General features: G+C 51.7%; 12 protein-coding genes across 12 annotated transcripts; 3 read left to right on the plus strand and 9 right to left on the minus strand.

Moving 5' to 3' along the window:
• The first annotated feature begins 1,140 nt into the window (after positions 1-1,140).
• Positions 1,141-3,428, plus strand: BJY04DRAFT_40590 (peptide MFS transporter). Its single transcript, XM_073720307.1, has 4 exons — positions 1,141-1,255; positions 1,341-1,696; positions 1,750-1,967; positions 2,019-3,428. Exons 1-4 carry the CDS (start codon positions 1,221-1,223, stop codon positions 3,156-3,158), a joined length of 1,749 nt encoding a protein of 582 aa, XP_073572206.1. The 5' UTR covers positions 1,141-1,220; the 3' UTR covers positions 3,159-3,428.
• Positions 3,429-5,275: 1,847 nt separating this feature from the next.
• Positions 5,276-5,877, plus strand: BJY04DRAFT_217309 (fungal specific transcription factor domain-containing protein; the record flags this gene model as incomplete). Its single annotated transcript, XM_073716003.1, has 3 exons — positions 5,276-5,394; positions 5,442-5,765; positions 5,817-5,877. The coding sequence occupies 3 exons, from the start codon at positions 5,276-5,278 to the stop codon at positions 5,875-5,877; spliced, it is 504 nt and encodes a 167-aa protein (XP_073572207.1).
• A 1,019-nt stretch (positions 5,878-6,896) lies between these two features.
• Positions 6,897-8,667, minus strand: BJY04DRAFT_40680 (zinc-dependent alcohol dehydrogenase). Its single transcript, XM_073720310.1, has 4 exons — positions 8,617-8,667; positions 8,110-8,552; positions 7,604-8,053; positions 6,897-7,507 (listed from the first exon to the last, which is right to left on the minus strand). The coding sequence occupies exons 2-4, from the start codon at positions 8,152-8,154 to the stop codon at positions 6,929-6,931; spliced, it is 1,074 nt and encodes a 357-aa protein (XP_073572208.1). The 5' UTR covers positions 8,155-8,552; positions 8,617-8,667; the 3' UTR covers positions 6,897-6,928.
• On the minus strand, positions 8,480-10,638 carry BJY04DRAFT_206975 (Zn(II)2Cys6 transcription factor; the record flags this gene model as incomplete). Its single annotated transcript, XM_073713792.1, has 5 exons — positions 8,480-8,552; positions 8,647-9,113; positions 9,150-9,626; positions 9,694-10,205; positions 10,272-10,638. 5 exons carry the CDS (start codon positions 10,636-10,638, stop codon positions 8,480-8,482), a joined length of 1,896 nt encoding a protein of 631 aa, XP_073572209.1.
• Positions 10,639-10,752: 114 nt separating this feature from the next.
• BJY04DRAFT_40683 (uncharacterized protein) lies at positions 10,753-12,030 on the plus strand. The gene is made up of 2 exons (XM_073720311.1): positions 10,753-11,084; positions 11,157-12,030. The coding sequence occupies exons 1-2, from the start codon at positions 10,916-10,918 to the stop codon at positions 11,600-11,602; spliced, it is 615 nt and encodes a 204-aa protein (XP_073572210.1). The 5' UTR covers positions 10,753-10,915; the 3' UTR covers positions 11,603-12,030.
• Positions 11,884-12,506, minus strand: BJY04DRAFT_217314 (GFA family protein; the record flags this gene model as incomplete). Its single annotated transcript, XM_073716004.1, has 5 exons — positions 11,884-12,005; positions 12,107-12,116; positions 12,175-12,281; positions 12,334-12,359; positions 12,421-12,506. The coding sequence occupies 5 exons, from the start codon at positions 12,504-12,506 to the stop codon at positions 11,884-11,886; spliced, it is 351 nt and encodes a 116-aa protein (XP_073572211.1).
• A 102-nt stretch (positions 12,507-12,608) lies between these two features.
• On the minus strand, positions 12,609-13,894 carry BJY04DRAFT_40622 (uncharacterized protein). The gene is made up of 3 exons (XM_073720308.1): positions 13,722-13,894; positions 13,552-13,655; positions 12,609-13,503 (listed from the first exon to the last, which is right to left on the minus strand). The coding sequence occupies exons 2-3, from the start codon at positions 13,611-13,613 to the stop codon at positions 12,711-12,713; spliced, it is 855 nt and encodes a 284-aa protein (XP_073572212.1). The 5' UTR covers positions 13,614-13,655; positions 13,722-13,894; the 3' UTR covers positions 12,609-12,710.
• BJY04DRAFT_40650 (uncharacterized protein) lies at positions 13,528-14,315 on the minus strand. Its single transcript, XM_073720309.1, has 2 exons — positions 14,053-14,315; positions 13,528-14,000 (listed from the first exon to the last, which is right to left on the minus strand). Exons 1-2 carry the CDS (start codon positions 14,156-14,158, stop codon positions 13,711-13,713), a joined length of 396 nt encoding a protein of 131 aa, XP_073572213.1. The 5' UTR covers positions 14,159-14,315; the 3' UTR covers positions 13,528-13,710.
• On the minus strand, positions 14,178-14,742 carry BJY04DRAFT_187004 (Zn(II)2Cys6 transcription factor domain-containing protein). The gene is made up of 2 exons (XM_073710974.1): positions 14,625-14,742; positions 14,178-14,568 (listed from the first exon to the last, which is right to left on the minus strand). Exons 1-2 carry the CDS (start codon positions 14,714-14,716, stop codon positions 14,313-14,315), a joined length of 348 nt encoding a protein of 115 aa, XP_073572214.1. The 5' UTR covers positions 14,717-14,742; the 3' UTR covers positions 14,178-14,312.
• A 478-nt stretch (positions 14,743-15,220) lies between these two features.
• BJY04DRAFT_187005 (uncharacterized protein) lies at positions 15,221-17,145 on the minus strand. The gene has a single exon (XM_073710975.1). It carries the CDS (start codon positions 17,021-17,023, stop codon positions 15,263-15,265), a length of 1,761 nt encoding a protein of 586 aa, XP_073572215.1. The 5' UTR covers positions 17,024-17,145; the 3' UTR covers positions 15,221-15,262.
• A 1,227-nt stretch (positions 17,146-18,372) lies between these two features.
• Positions 18,373-19,812, minus strand: BJY04DRAFT_187007 (Zn(II)2Cys6 transcription factor). Its single transcript, XM_073710976.1, has 2 exons — positions 19,691-19,812; positions 18,373-19,637 (listed from the first exon to the last, which is right to left on the minus strand). The coding sequence occupies exons 1-2, from the start codon at positions 19,760-19,762 to the stop codon at positions 18,381-18,383; spliced, it is 1,329 nt and encodes a 442-aa protein (XP_073572216.1). The 5' UTR covers positions 19,763-19,812; the 3' UTR covers positions 18,373-18,380.
• A 171-nt stretch (positions 19,813-19,983) lies between these two features.
• BJY04DRAFT_187008 (RTA1 domain-containing protein) lies at positions 19,984-20,831 on the minus strand. Its single transcript, XM_073710977.1, has one exon. The coding sequence runs from the start codon at positions 20,725-20,727 to the stop codon at positions 20,053-20,055; it is 675 nt and encodes a 224-aa protein (XP_073572217.1). The 5' UTR covers positions 20,728-20,831; the 3' UTR covers positions 19,984-20,052.
• Between the last annotated feature and the right edge of the window lie 134 nt (positions 20,832-20,965).

Below are 20,965 nucleotides of genomic sequence, written 5' to 3' on the forward strand. Positions count from 1 at the left end.
CCCATTGACCATCGTTGTTCACCGTTCCTGGCCTGACTGTCGACGGCTCGAAGCGACGCCCTCGGGTTCCCCCCACAGGTTAGACTGTCTGACCATCGTTCCACGATGCATGAACCGCAACTCCAAAAGACAGGATTGGAAGCGATTGTCTCGTCCTGACCAAAGAGAAGCAGCACCTTACCCCCCCAACGTCATGCGAAGCCTGGTTATTCATCCCATGGGGTAACATCGCTCGCAGTCGGTGGATATATGGGATCGAGCGTTGTCATATCCCCGCGTTCCAACTTCCAGCATTGTTCGAGCCTCGTTGAGACATCGCCAATCTTGACCCGGGAAATTACACAGTACACTTACAGAGTATACCTCCCCGGCCTTCGGAGTTGGAGACAACTTCAAGCAGCTTGAAGAGGAGTCGACTGGGTCACATCGTCAATTCATACTAGCCCCGGGGATATGGAGCGGCAGGTACGCGACTGTCTAGTATCTACTACTACTGGTCGGTGCCTATGTCTGTCGACTCGACCTCGGGATACAGTGGGGTGTTACGCCCTAGTCTCGAGGGCTTGATGCTTTACTCCGACATGCTTATCTCTCGATATTGATACGGAATCATGTGGTTCGTTGGTGAGGCTGTTTATGTTACCTAACGCGTTCCGCATGCGGCTCATCCTCGGTCGCAAGCAGCGGGCATTGTGTGGTGTGCACCGTGTGAGCTGCGGATTTTGCATTGCGAGTTTACTAGAAGTGAAGGAGGATTTATTTCTTTCGAAGGGGATTACAAATTGTACTGCTACAAAGTACATACAGTACACTGTTGAGGGGGCGATCGGAAAGAAGAGCGAGAGGCGAAAAAAAAAAGTTGACAGAAGGCGCAAAGTTGCCATGTCCGGCCAGCTCCGGTCCCTAACCACACCAAGCCTTCCAAGAAAGTCAAGACAGCCGAGAAATGCTTGACTCCGCTTGACTCGCTTGTTTACAATTTACGTTACATCCGTGGTTATTGCTCGCTCTGCTCCAATTTTCTCTGGGTCGCCCATGCGATTTGGTGATTTTGCCAGAGATAAGACAGTCCCGCTCTGACTCGCACGCGACTGTCTTCCCTCAGTATATATGCTGCCACTCGCCTCCGTTTCTGTCGTTCTTTCACCTTCTCTCAACGACAAGTCGACCCTCTCTCCAGCTCTTCCGACTGAGGATACCTCTCCCCGATCCTCTATAATATGTCTGCCGCAGAGCATGGTGTTGAGGCCACTCAGTGAGTTCCCTCACTTCACTTCGCACCACCACCTACGCGGTTTTTCATCCGCCAAATCCTTTTTACGTCTTTCTGACTTCGCCAGGCCGGCTTATGCTGGTGATAGTGCCATCCACAACGTTTCCCTGAACGAGAAGGACCAGACTCTCGGTCAGTCTGAGAAGGCTCTGGCGGCCACTCCCGACGGCGAGGAACCGACGGACGAGGAGAACAAGACCCTTCGCCATGTCGCCGAGAACCTGCCTCTCTCCGCATGGCTGGTTGCCATTGTCGAACTTTGCGAACGTTTCACATACTACGGCATGTCTGGTTTGTTCCAGAACTATGTTCAGCGTCCTTTGTACGGACCCGATGGCGAAAAACCGAAGGAACCTGGTGCTCTCGGCATGGGTCACCAGGGTGCTACTGGATTAACTGTGTTCTTCCAGTTCTGGTGCTATGGTTCGTATTGCGCGCCGCGGTAGTCCCAATGCGCCTGCTAATCTTTGTTCTAGTTACTCCCATCTTCGGTGCCATTGTTGCTGATCAGTATCTCGGCAAATACAAGACCATTGTCCTCTTCTGTATCGTCTATCTAATTGGTCTGCTGATCTTGGTTCTCACCTCAATCCCTGTCGCTCTTGAGAATGGCGCTGGTCTTGGGGGTTTCATTGCCGCTATTCTTATTATTGGTCTGGGAACTGGTGGTATCAAGAGTAACGTTGCTCCCCTGGTAAGTCAAACTTTTGATTTTGATGATATTCATCTACTTACTATTCCTCAGATCGCCGACCAGTATAAGCGCAAGAAAATGGCCATCTCGACGATCAAGACAGGCGAGCGAGTTGTCATTGATCCCGCTCTGACGATTCAACGCATCTACATGATTTTCTACGGTTGTATCAACATCGGTTCGCTCTCATTGCTGGCCACTCCATACATGGAGCGTTACGAGGGCTTCTATTCCGCCTACCTGCTCTGCTTGTGCATGTTCGCTCTTGGTACCGCAGTTATTATTCTTGGACGCAAGTACTATGTTGTTCGCCCCCCTCAGGGCTCCGTCATCACCGACGCTTTCAAGGCTCTCTGGATCATGGTGGTCAACCGCAACATGGATGCGCCCAAGCCTACCTGGCAGGCTGCCAACGGTGGTAACCGCACCAATCTCCCCTGGGACGATCACTTTATCGATGAGCTCAAGCGTGCTCTCGTCGCTTGCAAGGTTTTTGCTTTCTACCCTATCTACTGGGTTGTTTATGGCCAGTTCTCCAGCAACTTCGTCAGTCAGGCTGGCCAGATGAACGGGCACGGTATTCCCAACGATTTGATGCAGAACTTTGACCCGATTTCCATCATTGTGTTCATCCCGATTCTGGAGACCCTGGTTTACCCCGTACTCCGTCGCATGCGCATCCGGTTCCGCCCCGTTTCCCGTATCTCTCTTGGTTTCATTGTCGCTTCTCTGGCTATGATGTACGCTGCGATTGTGCAGCACTTGATTTACTCCGCTGGTCCGTGTTACGATTCTCCCTTGTGCCCAGAAGGGCCCCAGGGCAATAATGTGCACATTGCGATCCAGACCCCGGCCTACGTCTTCATCGGTATCTCCGAGATTTTCGCTTCTGTGTCTGGTCTAGAGTACGCCTACACCAAGGCTCCGCCATCCATGAAGTCTTTCGTGCAGTCCATGTACCTGCTTACCAATGCCTTCGGATCCGCCCTTGCAGAGGCTTTGACGCCCGCTCTTTTCGACCCGGCCATAATGTGGATGTACACTGGTCTGGCCTGCGCCTCGTTCCTGGCTGGTCTCATCTTCTACGCCATCTACCACAAACTCAACGCCCAGGAAGATGAGATGAACGCTCTTGACGCCGACGACCCAGATGTCCCTCCTCCTCGCCATGAGAAGAAGGAGGAGAACTAGCCTAGTAAGAAGAGATGGACGATGGACATGGCAATGATGTTTAGTATTTATTCGAGGAGCGGCTTATGCTAGTGATGCGATAGTGTTGCACGACACCTGCTGTGCAGATGACGATGTGATGCTGTATATAATTCAATGATATCTTCTACTCATAATATTCGGTCCTTCAGATGTTTCACCCAAGTATCAGTACTCACTACACAGCAAAATACCTAAGGTATGATCCGGAGTCAAATTGTCAATCACGCCATCCATGAGTCACCACTATACGGAGTGCAGAGTGCAGAATTCAATCTCACCGAAACTCCAGTATCGCCTGGAAGTGAAACCCACCTCCGGAGTCACGCGTCAACTCCCGGTCGAAGAAGAAAGTGGACCACGCCACCTGCACTGCTAAATAGTAAATCCCGACTACATACTCCGTAGATATAAGCATAAGCATTACAAACAGCCATCACAAATCACAAATCCTAGCCAATCCAGTCCATCGTATCCCTCGAAAGAAATGCCTGTTCCTGAAACACTGAGTGAGCGTTTGTCATGGATATATTCCCATTCGGCGAGTTCCGCGGCCGTCAAAATCCAACCGCTGGACGCGGGCTCCACAGTCACAGAGGCAGCTTTCCACTTTGCGCAGTTTTCCCGAGCACCACGCGGGTGTGGGTCTTAGCTTTTCCTTCCATTCCTTCCATTGTGCTTCGATCGAGATTTCTCGGATCAAGAGCTGAGAGCTGGATGGATTGTGATTCGTGGTTGGCCTGGTGGAAGAATGCCCAGACGGGTTTGCGGCACTGTGGTCGGATCCACTCCATAGTCCGCCGCTGAGGTAGAATGCCGATTGTTTGAGCACTCTAATCACATAGTAAGTTAGGATATCACGTTCGAATATATATGGGACTAGCTCTCGGATTGATTTTTATGCTGTTGGAACTGTTACATTACACATGAGGGCTAAAGATTAAGATAATGCTCGAACGAACTCCTCGATGAGCGAGTAGGAGTCTACACCTACCATCAAAATCTACCAAGGTTACTGCTTCGATAGACCAAAGTCTGGCCCCGGCGTCTTCTTGCCATTCCCCTGTCCTTTCCTTCACTGATAGCCAGAAATGGTGGACCGACCAATGAAGACTGGGTTATGGTAAACGGCAACAATCCTTCGAGGATTGCCTGCACTCTCTGGAAGTACGTTATCTTAAGAAAACTTGAGACTATATTTCCTTTGTTTACTTGACTTATCTTCTTCTATATAGCGTCCCCGGCTGCACTGATGCCAATGGTGTCTTTCCAACCACTGTCGCCGGTGGGGCAACTTATTTTCGGACTCCTATTGCGGTTGCGAGCTTTAGGTGCGACCAAGCGTAGGTATACTATACACTGGTATGCCTTCGCTGCTCGTGGTTGCAGGTGGAGTAAAGGTAGTTGAGTTGATGTTCTACTGGGGCGAAGTATTGCTGGAGATTCAAATCTTGCTTCTGGCTTTGCCGTGCTCTACTACTGGCATGGGGGTGCCATCTGGATTTGTGTATCAAGACTGAACTACATCTACAACGAGCAATATACACAGCCCACCTGGGGCTTCCTCTGAGAAAGCATATTTTTTAATTAGGGTATTTACTGTCTCCAACATCCGCTATCGACGGAAGCCTCAGCTACAGTCCTTCTGCAAATGTAAGATTCGAAATGTTGTCTGGTTTCAGTGACTGTAAGTAGTATATACTTACCAGACATGCTGTGCTTCCACCTACGCTGCCTCTTTACACTTGCCGCACTCGATACCGGATTGAAGATTCGTGTATAGCCCCTAGCACCTTGCCAATGTTTCCTGTTATCATAAACGTTCGCTGTCTTGCTCGTCAAGTCACACACACTGACTGACCAGAGGACTAGTCATATTCGCAGCTCCCAGGAACGAGAGCGTCATCAGGAAATATCCTACCTGATACTCAGAAGTTCTACAACGAAGCAAAACGAGTTCTAGACGAAGAGCAAGGCAGGGTCTCTGTAATTAACTTTCAGGGTCGATGCGAATTATACATCAGGTATTCGCCTATTTTCGTTTCCCACATGTAATCATTCTTTTGACTTTGTCTAGTACGTGGGCAATGTGAAAGCACATGCTTGGCTGGCAATATCTAGTCGAACTCACAGCCTGCTCCGCTGAGGTCATTGCTAAACGGAATTCAGCCATTACAAAGATTGAAACAGCAGTCAACGGTGCTTCCAGCGCAGTCCCGTAAGTAGGTCTAACAGTCAGTTCGAAAACAAGTCTAATAGTCGAAGAGTCGCTTTCCCTGACAGCCACCACCCAATCATGCTGCCAACGCCTATCTATAAAGTCTCTCATAAAGCTCATGACACCACGGACTTGTGGCACCCTTACCCTATTGCACTCGAATCAATCCCAGCGCATACCAAATGCGTTGCGAATGTTCTAACCGAACTGCAACTCATCGTCTGCGAATCTTCAAGCGAGCGTGGACACATGGAGAGTCAGGAATTTATTAGACTCTACGAGCATCTGAAGCAGTGGGCCCAAGATCTCCCGCAATGTTTATCAGATGAAGCCGTGAAAAGCGCACAGTCTCCGGAAATCTTCGATCTACAGTAGGTCAAGCCTCGAAGCCTCTCCGCCAACATCCACTAACACTGCACCAGCATGCGATATCACAGCGCCATCGTAACCCTCTGTAACAGGACCGAACCTATCAAGCTCTAAACCACCGCAATTGCTCTATCATCCGCCCAGGCGATCTGCTCTATCCTAGACGCGTTCGTTTCATCCTGGTCTGTAACCTATCTCCCTGTTACATATATACGGTATGCACATGTCGCACTCGCAGCAATCCTTCCAGACTTACACAAAACCGAAAGCAGAGGACCTTTTGTGAGCACGTTTATGGTCGTACATGCTCTAGCACGCAGGGTACCTGTTGCTGCCGAGGTGCTACAGCATATTCAGGAATAAGCACGACAGATGCATGTTTCACTCCCTCATGAGGCTCTCAGTCTGAATCATAATGTACTATAGATTCTTTCCCAATACAGGTCTCTCAGAGCTAAATGCAATCTAGGGCCGGGCATGCATTAGTTACATAGGTAGGCCTATAGCAGAGAAATGGGCTTAGAACGTTCAGGCAGTACCTACTGTTCCAATCTCTTCTTGTGCGGTAACAAGAGAAGGCAGGTCGGCCAGAAGGAGACGGGCTGCGAGAAGCTTCATTGCTGTGGCTGGTTGGGTGATCGACAGATCGATTGGAGTGGTAGAGAAGAGAACCGGGTCTTTCTAAGGAGGGGGGCTCTGCAGCCTTTTTACATCAGGTCGTTAGAAGCAATAAGATACGAGCAACGAAGGGTAAGACCCCTGATTCTTGGTACCTGTTGGGTCTGACACATTAGTATAGACCACCCGGATGTAACAGTACGCTGTGATCAAGATGGTGGCTTGCAGCAGCCCCGAATGACATTCGTGACAGGAGAGCACGATAGGCTGCCGAGAACAGTCTCTCACCACTCTGGATTACACAAACATAAAAACAGATCAACTCAGCAAGAGTGCTTTTTCCTGACCTCTGTGCTGGGGGTGTCTTCAATGAGCTCATTGTGAACCGAGAGTGGGTGGAATCCTTTGCTTTGATTTTAAGTCAGAAAGCCACTATAAAGCAAGATAAACTGTGAGATTTAGAGGATCTGTATGAGCCTACTTAGGTAATGTCTAGCATTTATTTATGATCTATTCTCTATTCTCTATCGACTAACCCAACTGCTACCTACATAACAACCACCAGTCGCCCCTTCAAATGCGGATCCATATAACACTGCGGCAAATCCTCGCCCTCCTCCAGCCTCACCGTAGTTACATGAGAATGCATTCCCTTCTCCGCCACAAACCTCATCATCTCCGTCGCCAACCGGCGATTCGCAACCAAGCTACCCCGGATTGTCAGCTCCTTGAACACAACATCAAACGCCGAGAACTTAAACCCCTCTGCCGGCAGGCCCAAAGGAATACATGTCCCGTGCGTGCGCAGCAGCTTCAGACTCCATTCCGTCGCCTGGACATCATCCGTGCAGACGAGGACGGCAGCAAGCCCGTCGCCGCCAGCTGCTTCAACAATCTGCTCCTGGGCGTTTGACGCGTTGTAATCGATTACGGCCGTTGGTTTGAATTGAGAAGGTAGGGATCGCGCGAGATCGAGCCCTTCTTGCCTATTGTCTATGGCGATGGTTGGATGGCCTTGCGCCGCGGCAAATTGCAGGGCGTACATGCCTAGTCCGCCAATGCCAATGACACCGATAGGTAGGCCCGGTTTGACGTCCGCCCCGTCAAGGCCCGTCCAAACTGTTGCCTGTGTATCCATGTCAGTAATTTGTTTTTCTGAGAGATCATGTCTAGCGCACTCCACCCCTGCAGAGTAACGAGGTAGGTATCAGGGACTACTCACACCAGCACACATCAACGGCGCCGCATGCTCAAACTCCAATCCATCTGGCAGCGGAACACTCGTCGCCGGATCGGCGATGATATACTCAGCAAACCCGCCGTCGGCACTGATCCCCGCCATTTCCTTGTTCTTGCAGAACCGTGTATCAGGCTCCTCGAGTGCCGCCGGGTCTCGTGCTTCCTGGCACCCAACGCAGGCGTTACATGCATGCCGGAAGTTAAGGATGCCGATGCGCTGGCCGACTTTCCAGGCTGCTGACACCTTCTTGCCGACAGCGGCGATTGTGCCGACAGGCTCGTGTGAGGGGGTTAGTGGGATTGGGGAGTTGTAGACCCCCTGGTGGACTTGGTAGTCTGTGTGGCAGAAGCCGGCGGCGCCGACTTTAACGAGGAGGTCGTTGTCCCCGATTGTAGGGGTGGGGATTTGCTCCAGTTTGTAGGAAGAGTTATACTGCAGTAAATCAGCCCCGATTCCTATCATTGGGTCTGGGAAAGGGCTGTGTAGACCTTTACGAGACGGAGAGCCTTCATGGTTGCTGGGATTGGTGACATGGTATAGATGATTGCAAGATGATGAAGGGGATGCAATAGTATAGTAATAGCCACACCGGTAGGTAGAAATAGAAATTGATTCCTTCACGGTACACAAGATCCGACTGCTTATAAGCACTGCGAGAACTCGTAAACGTCATCGAAAGCCCAACAGGGTGGAGGGTGTTGTAACTTGGATGCAGCATCCGCGGACGTGAGTCGGAATTAAGCGCGAACGGGTCAGGGTTGGATCCGCGGAATTAATGACAACACTCCGAGCGAGCAATCTAGACAGATTTGAAGTTACTAAAACCGGTTTTGCGTGGCTGTTGCTCCGTTAATCAAATTAGTGCGGCCATGCAGCAATACTGTGATTAATCGAGGAATCGAGCTCTCGTGGAGGTTCCGTTGACGGGATACTGTCCGGCGGTCAGTCCAGTCAGACAAAAAGAAAGATTTGTGAGCTGGGAGCGAGCAACATACTCCAACCAAGGAAAGTCCGTCATGAGACACTCATCCATCATCCCTTCACCAGTCGAAAGAAACAGCACGTTCTTCGCCATCTGCATCAGATCGGCGCTGAGCTTCTGCGCGGTCCGGGGCCCTAGCCGCTCCATACAATTTAAGCACGCGATCGCTTGTTCTATCACGGTGAAGGTGTCCTTGGCGTACTCAACCGTTGTTGCCGGGTCTAGCACCTGGTAAAGAAGCGTCACACCGGCGGCGACCAGATAGTTCGACAGCGAGCCGTCGTACCGCGCATCCGACTGCCGGATGAACAGGCTCGCGTGTATGAAGGTGATAATGCTCCGCGCAGACTGGATTGACACGTCGATCGAGTCCTGCAGTTGGATGATGCCTGGTGCGTGGGCCTGGGCTTCCGAGTTGGAGGAGAAGAATGTTGTGAAGACGAGGACGGGGCGGTGGGTTAGCATGCGCAGGGTGTGGTACAGGAGACCGACGTGCAGACGTTGAATCTCCTGTCACCCCTCGCCGATCGGGGCTTCATCGTCGACGAAATTGAGGTACGATGGCAGATTTTGCGTAATACGAGATATGTCAGACTCGCATCCGACGATGTTCGTTTCCACCAGGCACTGCTCCGCCGCACTAGGGGTTTCTAGGGAATAGACTCGCGTGAGGATACGATCGGCTACTTTGCCAATCTCCGCCATGACCCTGACAAAGGTGTAGTCGTCTGCGCGGCACTGGGCGGCGGCAGTTACGGTTCCATGATCAGGAAGTGACGGTCCCTGTGGACAAGGTGCATCAATTTGGTCATCGCGGAGGCTGGAGGGGCGCCCAATCAGCAACGCTGTAACGCGTTCCATGGCATAAAGCGCCCAGAAAGTGACCCGCAGGTGCTGCCCGTCGGCCCCCGTGTAGTCAACAGCCCGGGCTCTATTGATCCCTAACGCCAACGCAGTCCGGGCCGCATGGCCCAGAGCGATGTACGTATCATGGGGACGCATAGCCTGCTGTGCGTATGAAGCCTGTGGTCTCCATGTTAGTGGCACAAATCTCCAAGGTTTGATCAGATAGCATTCATTGCTCTCGAACCTTGAGCATTAAGAGATGCACTAGCTGAAGCGTCGATTCAAACAGTGCACTCATAGGTATATCCACACTCTCCGCAAAGAACTCGGCCCAGCCATCCGTAAGGCTCAAGTCATCGGCCCCGACCACAGGCGAGACCACTGCGCCAATGGCTAGCACCATCAGCAAGATCTCCCGCGCCAGCGGCCGCCCCGCTTGGCGAGGCGGAGGCCCCCAGGTCTGCGCCCACTTGTTCATAATCTCCGATCGGATCAGAATTGGCATCTGTGGGTGAACAATGTTGAAGTAACTGCGGATGAATCGTTCCCCTAGGCTGCGGGGTAAGAAGGCCAGCGATTTCTCCTCGCGTTTAGAGTGTTCCAACCTTGGCGGGGCGGGAAAGACAAGGTGATGCAGTCCCCAGGCGCGAAGTCCATTAGGAACAGGGTATAGCGCTGCCACAGGATTCGATTCATGCGCGGTCCTGTCCAAGCGCTCATAGACGCGCTGCAGAAAGGCAAAGTGTGACGACGGGCCTGCAGTAGGCCGTCAGCTAGTTTACTCCGATTGGATAAGCGACAACGATCGGATGGCGTTAGTACCATAGTACTGAAAGATTCTTGTCTCCGAGCCAGGAACCTCGATCCCAGCCTGCAACCCTTCGCGCCACTCGGCTGGCGAGAAGCCAAACGAAGGCTCGGCTGCAGTAGTGGCGGGCCGGGTATGGCTGGTGCTCGGCGACGGTTCCTGGGATGCTGAAGAACTCCGCGGCAGCCCAGGATTCGGTAAGCGTGCCCTTGATCGTGGTTTGCCAGTACGATATTGACAGGTGAGCGTTTGCTCGGAGCATCGAGCGCACGGCTGGGAGCCATTACAGCGGACCTTGCGCATCCGGCAGCGCTCACACGCACGAGAAATCCGAGTCAAGCCTCGAGCTCCGTCGCTTTGGGCTATGGAAGGAGATGCCATTGTTCGAATGGCTCTGATATTCAGATCTCCATCAGATGGATGTAATTGTGACGGAGTAAGGGAAAGAGCAGCGAGGACTGGACTCGAGGACGGAGCGAAGTGGAGCCTGATCTCGGAATTGCGGAAATATTGACGCCAAGACACCGAGGACTACTCCGAGGGTTTGTACGGAGTACGAGATCAGGGGAAGAAAAGCAGCTATAACGCAGCTCTGAGAAGATGTTTCACTAATGTGATCATCCAGTTCTCAGCAGTTGATCACTCACCCAGCTACACCATGCTTGATGTCACCTCCCTATACCTCAAACCGGGACTAGATCTCGCCAAACCCCTCGATAATGCAAATTACAGTGCAATTATTCATGCTCTGACCCGCCAGCCCGGCTTTAAAACCCTCTGGGAAGCTAGATCGGAATGGAATCATGAGTTTGTGGTTTGGTTGATTGGTACTTCATCCCCTGCCCTACCTCCTCCCGTCATGCAATCCCTTCAAAACAACTGCTAATCGAAAGTCCCAGACCGGAACCGTCTCACCGATCACGAAGACTTCATGGCCAACAAAGAAGAGTACGCGCAAATGGTCAATCCGCTTCTTGAGATGGGTGCCACTGAGCGCGATGACTTTATTCAAGTTCGCCATCTGCCGCCCTCTTCCTCGTTTCTCAACATGTCGTTGTCCGATCCGGTCACGGAGAGGATTGTCACGATACTCTGGCTTCGAACATCCGAGCGCAGCTCGCTAGGTCGGTTTGTGGAGGTGGTTCAAGATGCTCAAGACAAGCTGCGGGGACGAAGATGTCTTGTTGCTGTAGGCGTACCGGTAGAGCAAGCAGGCGAATGTATTCTCTTCATTCATGCCGCTGAGTCTGGTCAGCTGGTTGGTCCGGAGGATATTAATGGTTTGTTCGGGGATGCGGTAGATATTATTGCTCGTGGTGCATTTAACTTAACTTCCCATTCTTAAAGCGAGGCATGAATGTATGTACTTTAGTTGGATAGCATGGACAAGATTTCCTTGCCATTCACTCATTCTAAGAGGACACTTATCAATACTCTACTTCTTGTAGTAGTTGACCTCTCCCATTCATATGTGGTGTACAACAACTAGCATGACTACCAGGGACTAATCTGTTTCCTGTGTGCAGTAATAAATACTGCCTGGTTTCAACACACGCCAAACTCTCCAATTTAACACCGAGATACACCCGCTACTCATCCCATACAGCCCAGAAGCATTTACAAACCCTATTCCTGCTTAGCCCCTTCCACCGGCCTCTCCCACACCTGTCTCCGATCCGTAAACACCTCCATATTCGGAGGCGAAATCTCATCGAAGAGCGAGGCCTTGACTAACGCCTTCCCGGGAACTGTGGGCTCTTAGTAGAGACAGGGCTAGATTGGAAGTCCAGAGTTAATATCCAGCCAAACGAGAGGGAAAGGATTTGAGCTTACCTGCCGCAGTTTCCACAGAATTGTCTCTAATACATAATTAGTTAGGTCCGTAGTCGTAAATAGCCAAGGGCAGACGAGACGAACCTGGACAAGGTTTCCGCTCATGGTCTGCTTGTCTTCGAAGGTCTGGAGAGCGTCAGTCTCATTCACGGTGAACTCAGCTTCATCAACGACGTAGTTGATTGAGGCGCCTGGCGTGGCGATTAGTAGGCTGGTTGACGACTGAGGGCTGAGTCAACTGACCACCTCCGGATCTTGCGCAGTTGCGACTGTAGCAGGTCAGTAACCAAGGCATACTTGAAAGCTCAGGTCAGTTCCATTACAACGTACCAATAGCACCGCAGTGTGTTGGGCGGCTGCTGCTTGAGCGAGACCTGGACAGCTCCACAGATGCAATGACCTCGGTATGCAGACATTGTGGGTATGTGTTAGTTGGGTTATGGGATTGCATGCAAAGCTTGAGGTGGTTTTTATGATTCTTGGGTCTTTGATATGACGTAAAGAGATGCCGACTCTACTCCTCGGAATTAGTTTATACTCTCTGTGGTGTGGGTCTCGGCACGGAAATGGAGCCAGTATACGGAGTAATAACCATAGTGCTTGGTTACCTTGACAAGTAGTTATAGCATATCATAGTCTAGAGTATACTCAAGGCCCAAGCTAGACGTTTCAAGACCAACATCGCTTGCATTGCACGAGGTGGCAAGCCCCGCCAGCCACTTGTAGTACCTCCAGCACTCCCTCGCAAGCGACAGCTCGGTTGTATCCGACGCCGTCAAAAGAGGCGGAACCACCGCCACAAACGGGACCCGGCTCGCGGGAGCGTCACAGGCCGCTGCAGCAGTGAGGCAGATCCACAGATACGCTTCGGGGGCGTGCTTCTTCCACGTCACTAAGTCTAGGGCTCGGAGGGTGGTACGAAGCGTTTCGAGCAACGGGGCCAGTGCTGAATATGAGGTTGTTGAGCCGGCTGATGTAGATGGAGATGGACTCTTCTGGCGTCGGTCTAGGACTGTAGATCGCAAGATAGACCAAAATATATTGATTGCTAGGCGACAGCAAGTATTTATGATTTGGGCTGTTTTGTTGGTGGTCATAATGGCAGATTCGGTCTCTGAGATTGTTGTTTCGCGAGACCTAGTCAGTATGGTTGCCTTGTGCAGGATGTGTAGCTCTGAAATGGATTTGCGCTCGGCGCTGGCAATGAACTCGAGCACTGCTCGCAGATCAAACGTTGTGTCGCTGGTGAGCAGGCAGCCTTGGTTTACTGAAACTCGTATCAAAGCTTTTCGAAGTAGATTTGATGCCATACAATCAGGCTCGAATGCGAAAGCGTCAATTCGTTTCGAGGTATTGACCGGTGGGATTAGTGGGGGGTCTTCATCCACCACCATGGAAAGACCAAGGAGAATCCTAACTGATGTCAACTATAGTCCTCTGGATATAAGGTCTTTTGCTTACAAGTTCGCCAAGGCAGTCAGGGCCTCAAAATCCGCGCCTCGATGCTGATTCTCTGCCAGCATTTGCAGCACGCCGCTCTTGTGTATACGAGCAGAGGCGGTGTTGTATCCACTCATCTGTCAAGGTTAGTGAATATACATCTTTTGATTGAGGGAGGCTTCATGCACTATAGAAAGTCAAAGCAATCGCAGAGGCCGCCATTTCATAGCTGATCTGCCTGCCCTCGTCCACCCGTTCGCGGAGGATTTTTAGCGCCTGCGACTGGTGATATAACGTTTGTATGCTATGTGGTGTACCCTGAAGCATGTCACGGTGTGCGGATGCAGCAAAGAGAAGGGTGAGAAAGAGGCAGGGATCTGCGAGTGCTCGACTGACCCATACGTTATGAACGTGAGTCATAAGGCTATCTTGTAACACATGGGGAGTAGGGAAACAACAAAACTCAGTGTCTTGCCACGTTAGTGGTTTATTCGTTCGAGTCAGGCGTGGAAGAGGACGTACAATAATAGATTAATATCGGAAAACAGTCCCGCTCAGGCATGGGATATCGAGGTTTCAACTGCAGTCTAGAGAGTGCTGGTGGAAAGGCCCCCTCTCGGAGTAACATGGCATGTGTGGCACTACTCCCTGCTGTCCCATCTGGAAGAAACCATGCTTGGGACGGAGTGCTACGATCGCCTTGGTCAACATCGTTGCAGAGCTCATAATGGCAGGGCGTCTTTCGTCTGTCAAAGGTTAGGCCAACCAGATACCTCGGCAGGTTAAGATGCAACACACGTATAACACCGTGTGCATATTGGCAGGTCTTTGCTGCAAGCACGCTTCGCAGTCCGGCATCTGTTGCAGTTGAATGCAGACTTTCTTGGGCGTGCACTTGGGACAAGCGGTCCGATTGGGAGAGAGAAGGAGAGATCTCGATTTTGTGCAAAAGCCGACCAGATTATATAACCGTTATCGAAAATCAACGGCTGGCCTTCAAACGGCCCCCTGTATATACAGTGCTGATTAGATCTCGACCTGTGCCCGTCAGCACTTACTCCATTAGTTCTATGGCAGGTGTCATCGCAACTTACCCCGAACACCTCGAACATCTTGGAAAGATCTTGTCGCAGCTTCTCTTCTTTGTCGCACACGACAAGCACGCATGCAGCATCTGAGGGGCCATTGTACGTTGTCAATGAACGCCACCCAAGTCGACGATGAAGTTCAGCTGAAAGGGACGATCGGAATTACTCCAGAGAAGCGACCTGAAAAGCCGCTGAGTCATCATATTAAACCAAGAAGGCCAAGAAGCTGAGTCTTGACCAGGTTGGCCAGAATGGACAAGTTGCCCACTAGTAGCGATCGATTTCATTTGATGGCATTAGGGGCTGAGCAGAGGTTGGCGCCTGATTCGTTATCAGGAGCGGGAAAGGAGCAGAGGATTCAGGATTTTCTGCACGGAGTAACGTTGCCGTTATCCATGCACGGGAGGATGTAGATCAGAGACAGTCTCTGGAAAAATGGTGATTGTAGATGGAGAGATGGAACAAGAATCTATCCAACCGCGCAGGATCCTGGGAGATCTAAGGCTGCACCTGGCACTGGGGGCGAAGGTTGAAAAGATGCCAGGAGACATCTCAAGCGATGAGTTGAACTCTTTTCAGGGGCTACCGGTCGGGTGACTCTGCCTTTATGAAATAAACATAAGAATAATATATTGTTTCACGCCTCAAAAGCTCCTTTCCCCATGAGACACGATCTTGCTCTGCCTACTCGACTCAGTGACCGTTTGCCCCAGCCCAGTGGATCCAGGAACCTGGCTCTCCCCGCCTAGCACCTGAGACTCCCCGCTACTGCTTCCCTTTGTACCCTCCTTGACCTCCGGCGCAACGTGGATCTGCCAATCCTTTGTCCAATCCCTCGACCCATAAACCTTCGTCCACGGCACAAGCACCTCCTCGCGATACCCCGGATGCGTGAGCCCCTTGGCAAGCAGCCCCCAGCGCTCCCCAGTAACAACAAAATCAATGAACTCCTGCATGCGACGCACATATTGCAGCACGCCCTGGCGAGCCTCGACCGTTGCACCAGTCGCCCAGCCCAGCAGCAGCGGCTGGATTACAGGTGCATCCGTGCAGCTCGGGTGGCTCGTGCCGAGACTCGTCATGAACCATGCGGCGCCGGTGCGTTGGAGACAGGTCTGGACCAGCTCGCGCACGACATCGAAGTGCGGACGGCCCATGAACATACTTATTTTGCGGCTCCAGCTGTGGGAGTGGATGACGAGAAGAGGTACGTCGATTTTGTCATTTAGCGGACCGCTTGCCTTGCCTGGGTCAAGGGCCACGCAGCCAGCAATGGGGAGAGTTGGCATGGGAGGTATCGTGGGGATTTCTGGATCTGAATCTGACGATGAGGGGTTTGTTGGTCCGCCGTCGGCGCAGGCACGCAACACGCCTGTTGCCCCGTATGAGTGGCCCGCTAGCACCATGTGCTCAATATCAAGCCGCCCCTGCCATTCACCGAGGTGTGTGCCCTCGCCGCGTGCATTGTGCCGGAAGACCGATTTCCCTTCGCCAGCGTTGATCAGCCGCAAAACCCGCACAGTCTCCTCCATCTCGGCCTGCCGAAATGCAAGCTGCACCTGCTGTAGCGCTTCTCGAGTGAGCGGAGGATCGTTAGGATCGTTTTGGAGGTTATCAAAGGCAAAGTGCAGCACGTTGCGTATACTGCGAGCGCGCCTGTGTCCCTGGCCCTGACCTTGGCCATGTCGGTGCCCGTGACCATGACCATGACCGTGCCCGTGCTCGTGTCCATGTCCGTGCCTTCGGTTTCTGCCATCTGTGGATAGCACAGTCCCCTGGCGTCCGCCCCCACGACGAACGACACTCCCGGGTCCGCTTCCGTCGCGATGCTCGATGGCGGCAACGACGTAGCCGCGCGACGCGAGCTCTCCGCATAGCTGCGTGTAATCTGTCCGCGAAGCCGCCATGCCGTGGCTGAATACCACCACCGGATACCGCGTCGTGTCACCCTGGCTCGAACGCTCAAGGTGAGTACCTAACAGATGATTAGTGCTGTTGCTGCTGACGCTGACATCTCCCGCCGACGTGGTGGTGGAAAGACCGGGATCGCGCAGCGGGACGTCAACATCAGCAGGAATGAGCACCCGGCCAACAAGAGCCCAAAGTAGGAATGCAAACACGCGATCCACTATCCAATTTGACATCTTTGCGAAGCGCGCGAAACCTTGCCCACGCAGTCGGGCAGGCTCCAGCAACCACCTGTGTCGCGGCTTTGTGACCGGTGCATCGGGGGCCGCCGGGTAATATATTGTGAAAAGAACTGTGTCGAGTTGGAAGGCAGCCTGGCCGCTACGAAGATGTGTTGCTGCGTGGATGATGCGGCCATCGGAAGGCGCTTCGATATCGACAGCGCCGACGCGGTATGGCCCGCTGTAGTCTGGAAGCTTACAGGATAGAGCCGGCATTGAAGTAAGGGTATACGCGGGCCGCCGTGCTGTAGTGCAGCGGGGTGGTATAAAGGTGTTTTCTGTGGTGGTTGACCACAGCAACAACCTTACTAGGTATTCTCCGTTAAGGCCATCTTTTTCCAGCTTGGTAAGTGACGTCAAAAAAGACGGCTGGTCTTGCTAATGCTGACTGACTGACGCGTATTGCACGTGACCTCGGGTGCACAGCACGTCTCCACCCACGGATATATTTACCAGGTACTGTTCTACCTGACTCACAACCTCAATATCATCATCACAGAAAGTTTCTATTACTCTATATTCATTCTAGCACTATCTGGGGCTATGGAATAGAACTGACCGTACTTCACCAACAGTTCCTTTTTGTCTAAACAATCCCTAATAATGACCCCAATCCATTCTCCTTTCCGTATAGGCCTGTCTGTCAAGTGTCGCGCAGGCTGCATTGCCGCAGCGTGTGAAATCGAGGGCCTGCACGGGGTAGTTGTACCCTGAATATATGTCACTGATTGAGCGACTTTTCAGCTTACAAGATCTGATTTCATGTTTATTTTCTTCAGATGAAGTCTAAGAACAGCCGCGTCCTGCGTTTTCAGCTTTTGATCCCGAAGCTGAAGCTCAGCAACCGTCCACGGTGCTAAGAACACCCCAACCTCACAAAGCAAAAAATCCAGCCTAATAAACCGCATCCCCATGTTCTGGGCCTTCCACAGAAGCGAGAATCTCTCGACATCGCGATAAAAATTTTTTTTTTTTTGCCTGTGCATTCTGGCCTGCGGCACTTCGTGTATTCTATGGAAACGTTTTACGGATAGTAGACGACTTAGAAAACTTCGTCGGGCTGCTGCAGCTGCAGCATCTGGATAGAAGAAGGATCAAGGGCACAACGTAATTGATCGACAGCCGAGAACGTCCCCTGAGGCGCCGCGACTACACCGTCGTGATTACCGCGGGAGCTCGGAAGGTATGGGGGTCACTAGAGGGTCTGGGAAGAAGCCGCAGAAGGTCAAGACTCAGTTTGGGAATTAAACAGGATTGAGATTGACCCGCACTTGAGTTCGGCTCATGCATTTGAGCAGGCGATGGTTGAGCCGCGTGGTGGACGTTGCCATGATAGTTATAGTAATTAGGTAGGTATTGATATCTGACACAAGTTTATTACTCTTGACTAGGTTTTAGGGCCTCTCCGGGCGTGGTATACTAATTCTTGCTAATCTCTCGTCTACTGTGTACTTTAACACAGCGTCCAGCCTCCTCAATACATCCATAGAAGATATTTAATCAGAAAGGTTTATGATAGAGATCCTGACTTACTGAATAGTATCAACTTGCTGTAAGGATACGAATCTAGGTATCATGCTCGAACATCCGCCGCCCAACCTCCTGGCCCAGTCCCAATCTCATCTGTTTGCTGCTGCTCATCCTCCTCCCTCTGTACAACCTCCACCGGCCACCGAACCCACTCCTTCCACCCATCCCCAAGATATTCTGCCACACTCTGCACAACATACTTCCCACTGTCACCAAACGTCCACATAGAGCGATGTAAGTGTAGCAGCGCCCCAAAATGAGCTAGGATAGCCAGTGATTCAGGCCTCTTCTCCTCGAGCAGATCAATATACCGCGGCGGGATGATGACCGGCCACGAGATAATAGCGCCGGCAGCGGAAAAGGGAGATTTGAACGGGTGGTTGGTGGTACTGACGCGTCCGCTGGCGTCAAAGGCAAGTTGTAAAGATTTGATAGTTTCTCTGTAGGTGTTGAGTGTCGGGGTGTCGAGTTTAGTAGAATTGGAGTTGGAACTCGATGTTGGTGTTGATGCTGAGTTGGTGAGCGTCAGGAGAGTGGAGCACTCAGTCCCTGGTGTAACATGCTTGCCATCTAGCGCAAGTTGCTCAGCCTCAAGAAGAGACTTGAGGGGTGATTGTAGCAATAGAGGCCAGGATTGATTTGTTACTGCACGGACGCCCCGGTGGAGGCGGAGCGATTGGACAAAGTCTTGCAGGAAGTCACCAAAGTCATCCGCGCGGAAAAGAAGCTTGTCGCAAAGCATGTGAAGAGCAAGAATGGATGAGAAGAGGAAGATTGGGAGGCAGGTGTCGGCGTTGATTTCTATGTTCGCGCCATTGTTGAATTCTGTCAGGGCGTGCGTTTGCAGCTCTGCTGCGTGGTGGTGGTAAAAGCGTTGTTGAAGAGGGTGGACAATACTTAGGTGGAGAGCTGCGAAGGCCAGAATCTCGTTCATGAGAAAGGGGGCACTCAGAATACATTTTGTCATCTCGAGAGAGGAATACGCTGAGGAGAGGTGGTGGTCCAGGCAAAAGAGGGATAGGATGTGGCTGACGAAGTGGTGGAAGAGTTCCAAGTGTAGCTTGTTCACTGATGGGCTGTCGGTCCCTGATAGCGACCCTGACTCTGGGGTTTGAGGACTGCATCTAACAGGAGAGGGACTGGGGGGGTTTCGACGATGTGAGGCAGTACTGTGTTTAGTCTTTGGTCTTGTTGTGTATGAGCCTGAGAGAAGAGTGCGTGCTGAGGAGACAAGGTCCTCGTATGAGCAGTGCCGGGCTGATACAGTGCAATTGACACATCTGGGGCGGCTCTCGTCACACTAGCAACTGGTCAACACCTTTCTCTACCAGAGGGGCGGGGAAGGTAACGTACCTTTACATGGCGCCGTTTGCACTCGATACAGCCCTTTCTAGACTTCTTATGGGGCTTCCTCGGAGGGCCCATCTTCCATTTCCCTCGTTCTGGCAGGTTACAACAAGCTCCTCACCGACATAAGCAAAAGCAAGGGTGGTGGTTGGCATCCGCAGTGGTAAGGGAGGCAAAAATTTAAGAAGTTGCCTATTTTCTGACTCAGCCAATCGGCGGTCCTTAATTTGAACCTTAATTGATCTCGCATTTGCAATAAGATTAACCAGTAGTCCACTCTATCATCCATATTCCCCACCGTTTAATCTATCTATCAGAACTCTCCCACTCAATACAGTACAAATTGATCCATATCGCACCTTCCAAGGTCACATCTCTCTTAATCCAGAATACTCTCCGCTCCTCTCCCCATCCAGCTCCAAATCCTCCAACGTCTTCCCAACTAAAATCCTCCCCGGATAGACAAAATGAAATATCGCCTGCACAAAAAACATCGGCACCGCATCAAAAATATACATATATACCTCCGTCGAATAAAGATGCCCATCCGTTCCCTGCACATACTCCACGATCCTGAAAACACACCTCGCGATCACCAATGCCGACACGAGAAACAAGATATGCAACAGCCGCCGCCACAATCCGCCTCCATTCCATCCAAACCCGCACGACTTGAGTCTCACCTGGAACATCCCAGAGACGTACAGAAAGAAGATGAAGAAGACAAGCTGCACAACGAGACCAACAACGAGGATCTTCTGCCCGAGGCTGCGCATGCTGTTGATTGTTTGCATCCCGCCGCCAGCGAGTTGGAGGAGGAAGGCGGCTGTGTCGCCTAGTACAAAGATCTTCGTTACCTTTTGCGACTTTATTACTGACAAATGCGGTTTTCCGACGTAGGTTACGATGCGGCCGTAGGTCATGTAGATTGTTGCGGCGTAGAGGGAGGGCGGCAGGATGATGAACATGGATTGGCAGATGTAGGCGACTAGGCTGTCCGGGGAGCGGGCGGAGATAAGGCGGAAAATATATCCTAGTGTCATCACTGTAATGTTGACTCTGGTTAGTTACGGCATAGGTCCTGATTTGGTGGAGGATTGGAGAGGGATCAATAGACACTTACTATAAGCACCGATTAGGAATGCCGTGAAGAACCATGTCTTTGTCTTGAACATCTGCACCGTGTGGAGGATGGCGCTGCCGCCGAATAATAGCATGGCGAGAATTGCACCTACGCTGCTAGGTGCATACGGGTAGTAACCGTTGTCACCCCCGGCCATG

The sequence above is a fragment of the Aspergillus karnatakaensis genome (assembly GCF_047715665.1).
Source record: "Aspergillus karnatakaensis strain CBS 102800 unplaced genomic scaffold BJY04scaffold_19, whole genome shotgun sequence".
Taxonomy (NCBI): domain Eukaryota; kingdom Fungi; phylum Ascomycota; class Eurotiomycetes; order Eurotiales; family Aspergillaceae; genus Aspergillus; species Aspergillus karnatakaensis.

Excerpts from the sequence above, each read along its gene's own strand:
- BJY04DRAFT_40680 (XM_073720310.1), bottom strand. The coding sequence starts at position 8,154 with ATGTCACCAATCCCAGCAACCATGAAGGCTCTCCGTCTCGTAAAG. Across the intron at positions 8,054-8,109 it reads AGGCTCTCCGTCTCGTAAAG|TATAACTCTTCCTACAAACT; the intron begins GTCTACACAGCC and ends GATTTACTGCAG. Across the intron at positions 7,508-7,603 it reads CGCCGTTGATGTGTGCTGGT|GCAACAGTTTGGACGGGCCT; the intron begins GTGAGTAGTCCC and ends ATGGATACACAG.
- BJY04DRAFT_40590 (XM_073720307.1), top strand. The coding sequence starts at position 1,221 with ATGTCTGCCGCAGAGCATGGTGTTGAGGCCACTCA. Across the intron at positions 1,256-1,340 it reads CATGGTGTTGAGGCCACTCA|GCCGGCTTATGCTGGTGATA; the intron begins GTGAGTTCCCTC and ends TGACTTCGCCAG. Across the intron at positions 1,697-1,749 it reads CTTCCAGTTCTGGTGCTATG|TTACTCCCATCTTCGGTGCC; the intron begins GTTCGTATTGCG and ends TCTTTGTTCTAG.
- BJY04DRAFT_187005 (XM_073710975.1), bottom strand. The coding sequence starts at position 17,023 with ATGCCGGCTCTATCCTGTAAGCTTCCAGACTACAGCGGGCCATACCGC.
- BJY04DRAFT_187004 (XM_073710974.1), bottom strand. The coding sequence starts at position 14,716 with ATGGCCCCTCAGATGCTGCATGCGTGCTTGTCGTGTGCGACAAAGAAG. Across the intron at positions 14,569-14,624 it reads AGATGTTCGAGGTGTTCGGG|GTCGAGATCTAATCAGCACT; the intron begins GTAAGTTGCGAT and ends TGACGGGCACAG.
- BJY04DRAFT_40650 (XM_073720309.1), bottom strand. The coding sequence starts at position 14,158 with ATGTTACTCCGAGAGGGGGCCTTTCCACCAGCACTCTCTAGACTGCAG. Across the intron at positions 14,001-14,052 it reads TCCGATATTAATCTATTATT|ACACTGAGTTTTGTTGTTTC; the intron begins GTACGTCCTCTT and ends TAACGTGGCAAG.
- BJY04DRAFT_40622 (XM_073720308.1), bottom strand. The coding sequence starts at position 13,613 with ATGCTGGCAGAGAATCAGCATCGAGGCGCGGATTTTGAGGCCCTGACT. Across the intron at positions 13,504-13,551 it reads CTGACTGCCTTGGCGAACTT|GATTCTCCTTGGTCTTTCCA; the intron begins GTAAGCAAAAGA and ends GACATCAGTTAG.
- BJY04DRAFT_40683 (XM_073720311.1), top strand. The coding sequence starts at position 10,916 with ATGCTTGATGTCACCTCCCTATACCTCAAACCGGGACTAGATCTCGCC. Across the intron at positions 11,085-11,156 it reads GTTTGTGGTTTGGTTGATTG|ACCGGAACCGTCTCACCGAT; the intron begins GTACTTCATCCC and ends CGAAAGTCCCAG.
- BJY04DRAFT_187007 (XM_073710976.1), bottom strand. The coding sequence starts at position 19,762 with ATGGGCCCTCCGAGGAAGCCCCATAAGAAGTCTAGAAAGGGCTGTATC. Across the intron at positions 19,638-19,690 it reads GCAAACGGCGCCATGTAAAG|TGTGACGAGAGCCGCCCCAG; the intron begins GTACGTTACCTT and ends ACCAGTTGCTAG.
- BJY04DRAFT_187008 (XM_073710977.1), bottom strand. The coding sequence starts at position 20,727 with ATGACACTAGGATATATTTTCCGCCTTATCTCCGCCCGCTCCCCGGAC.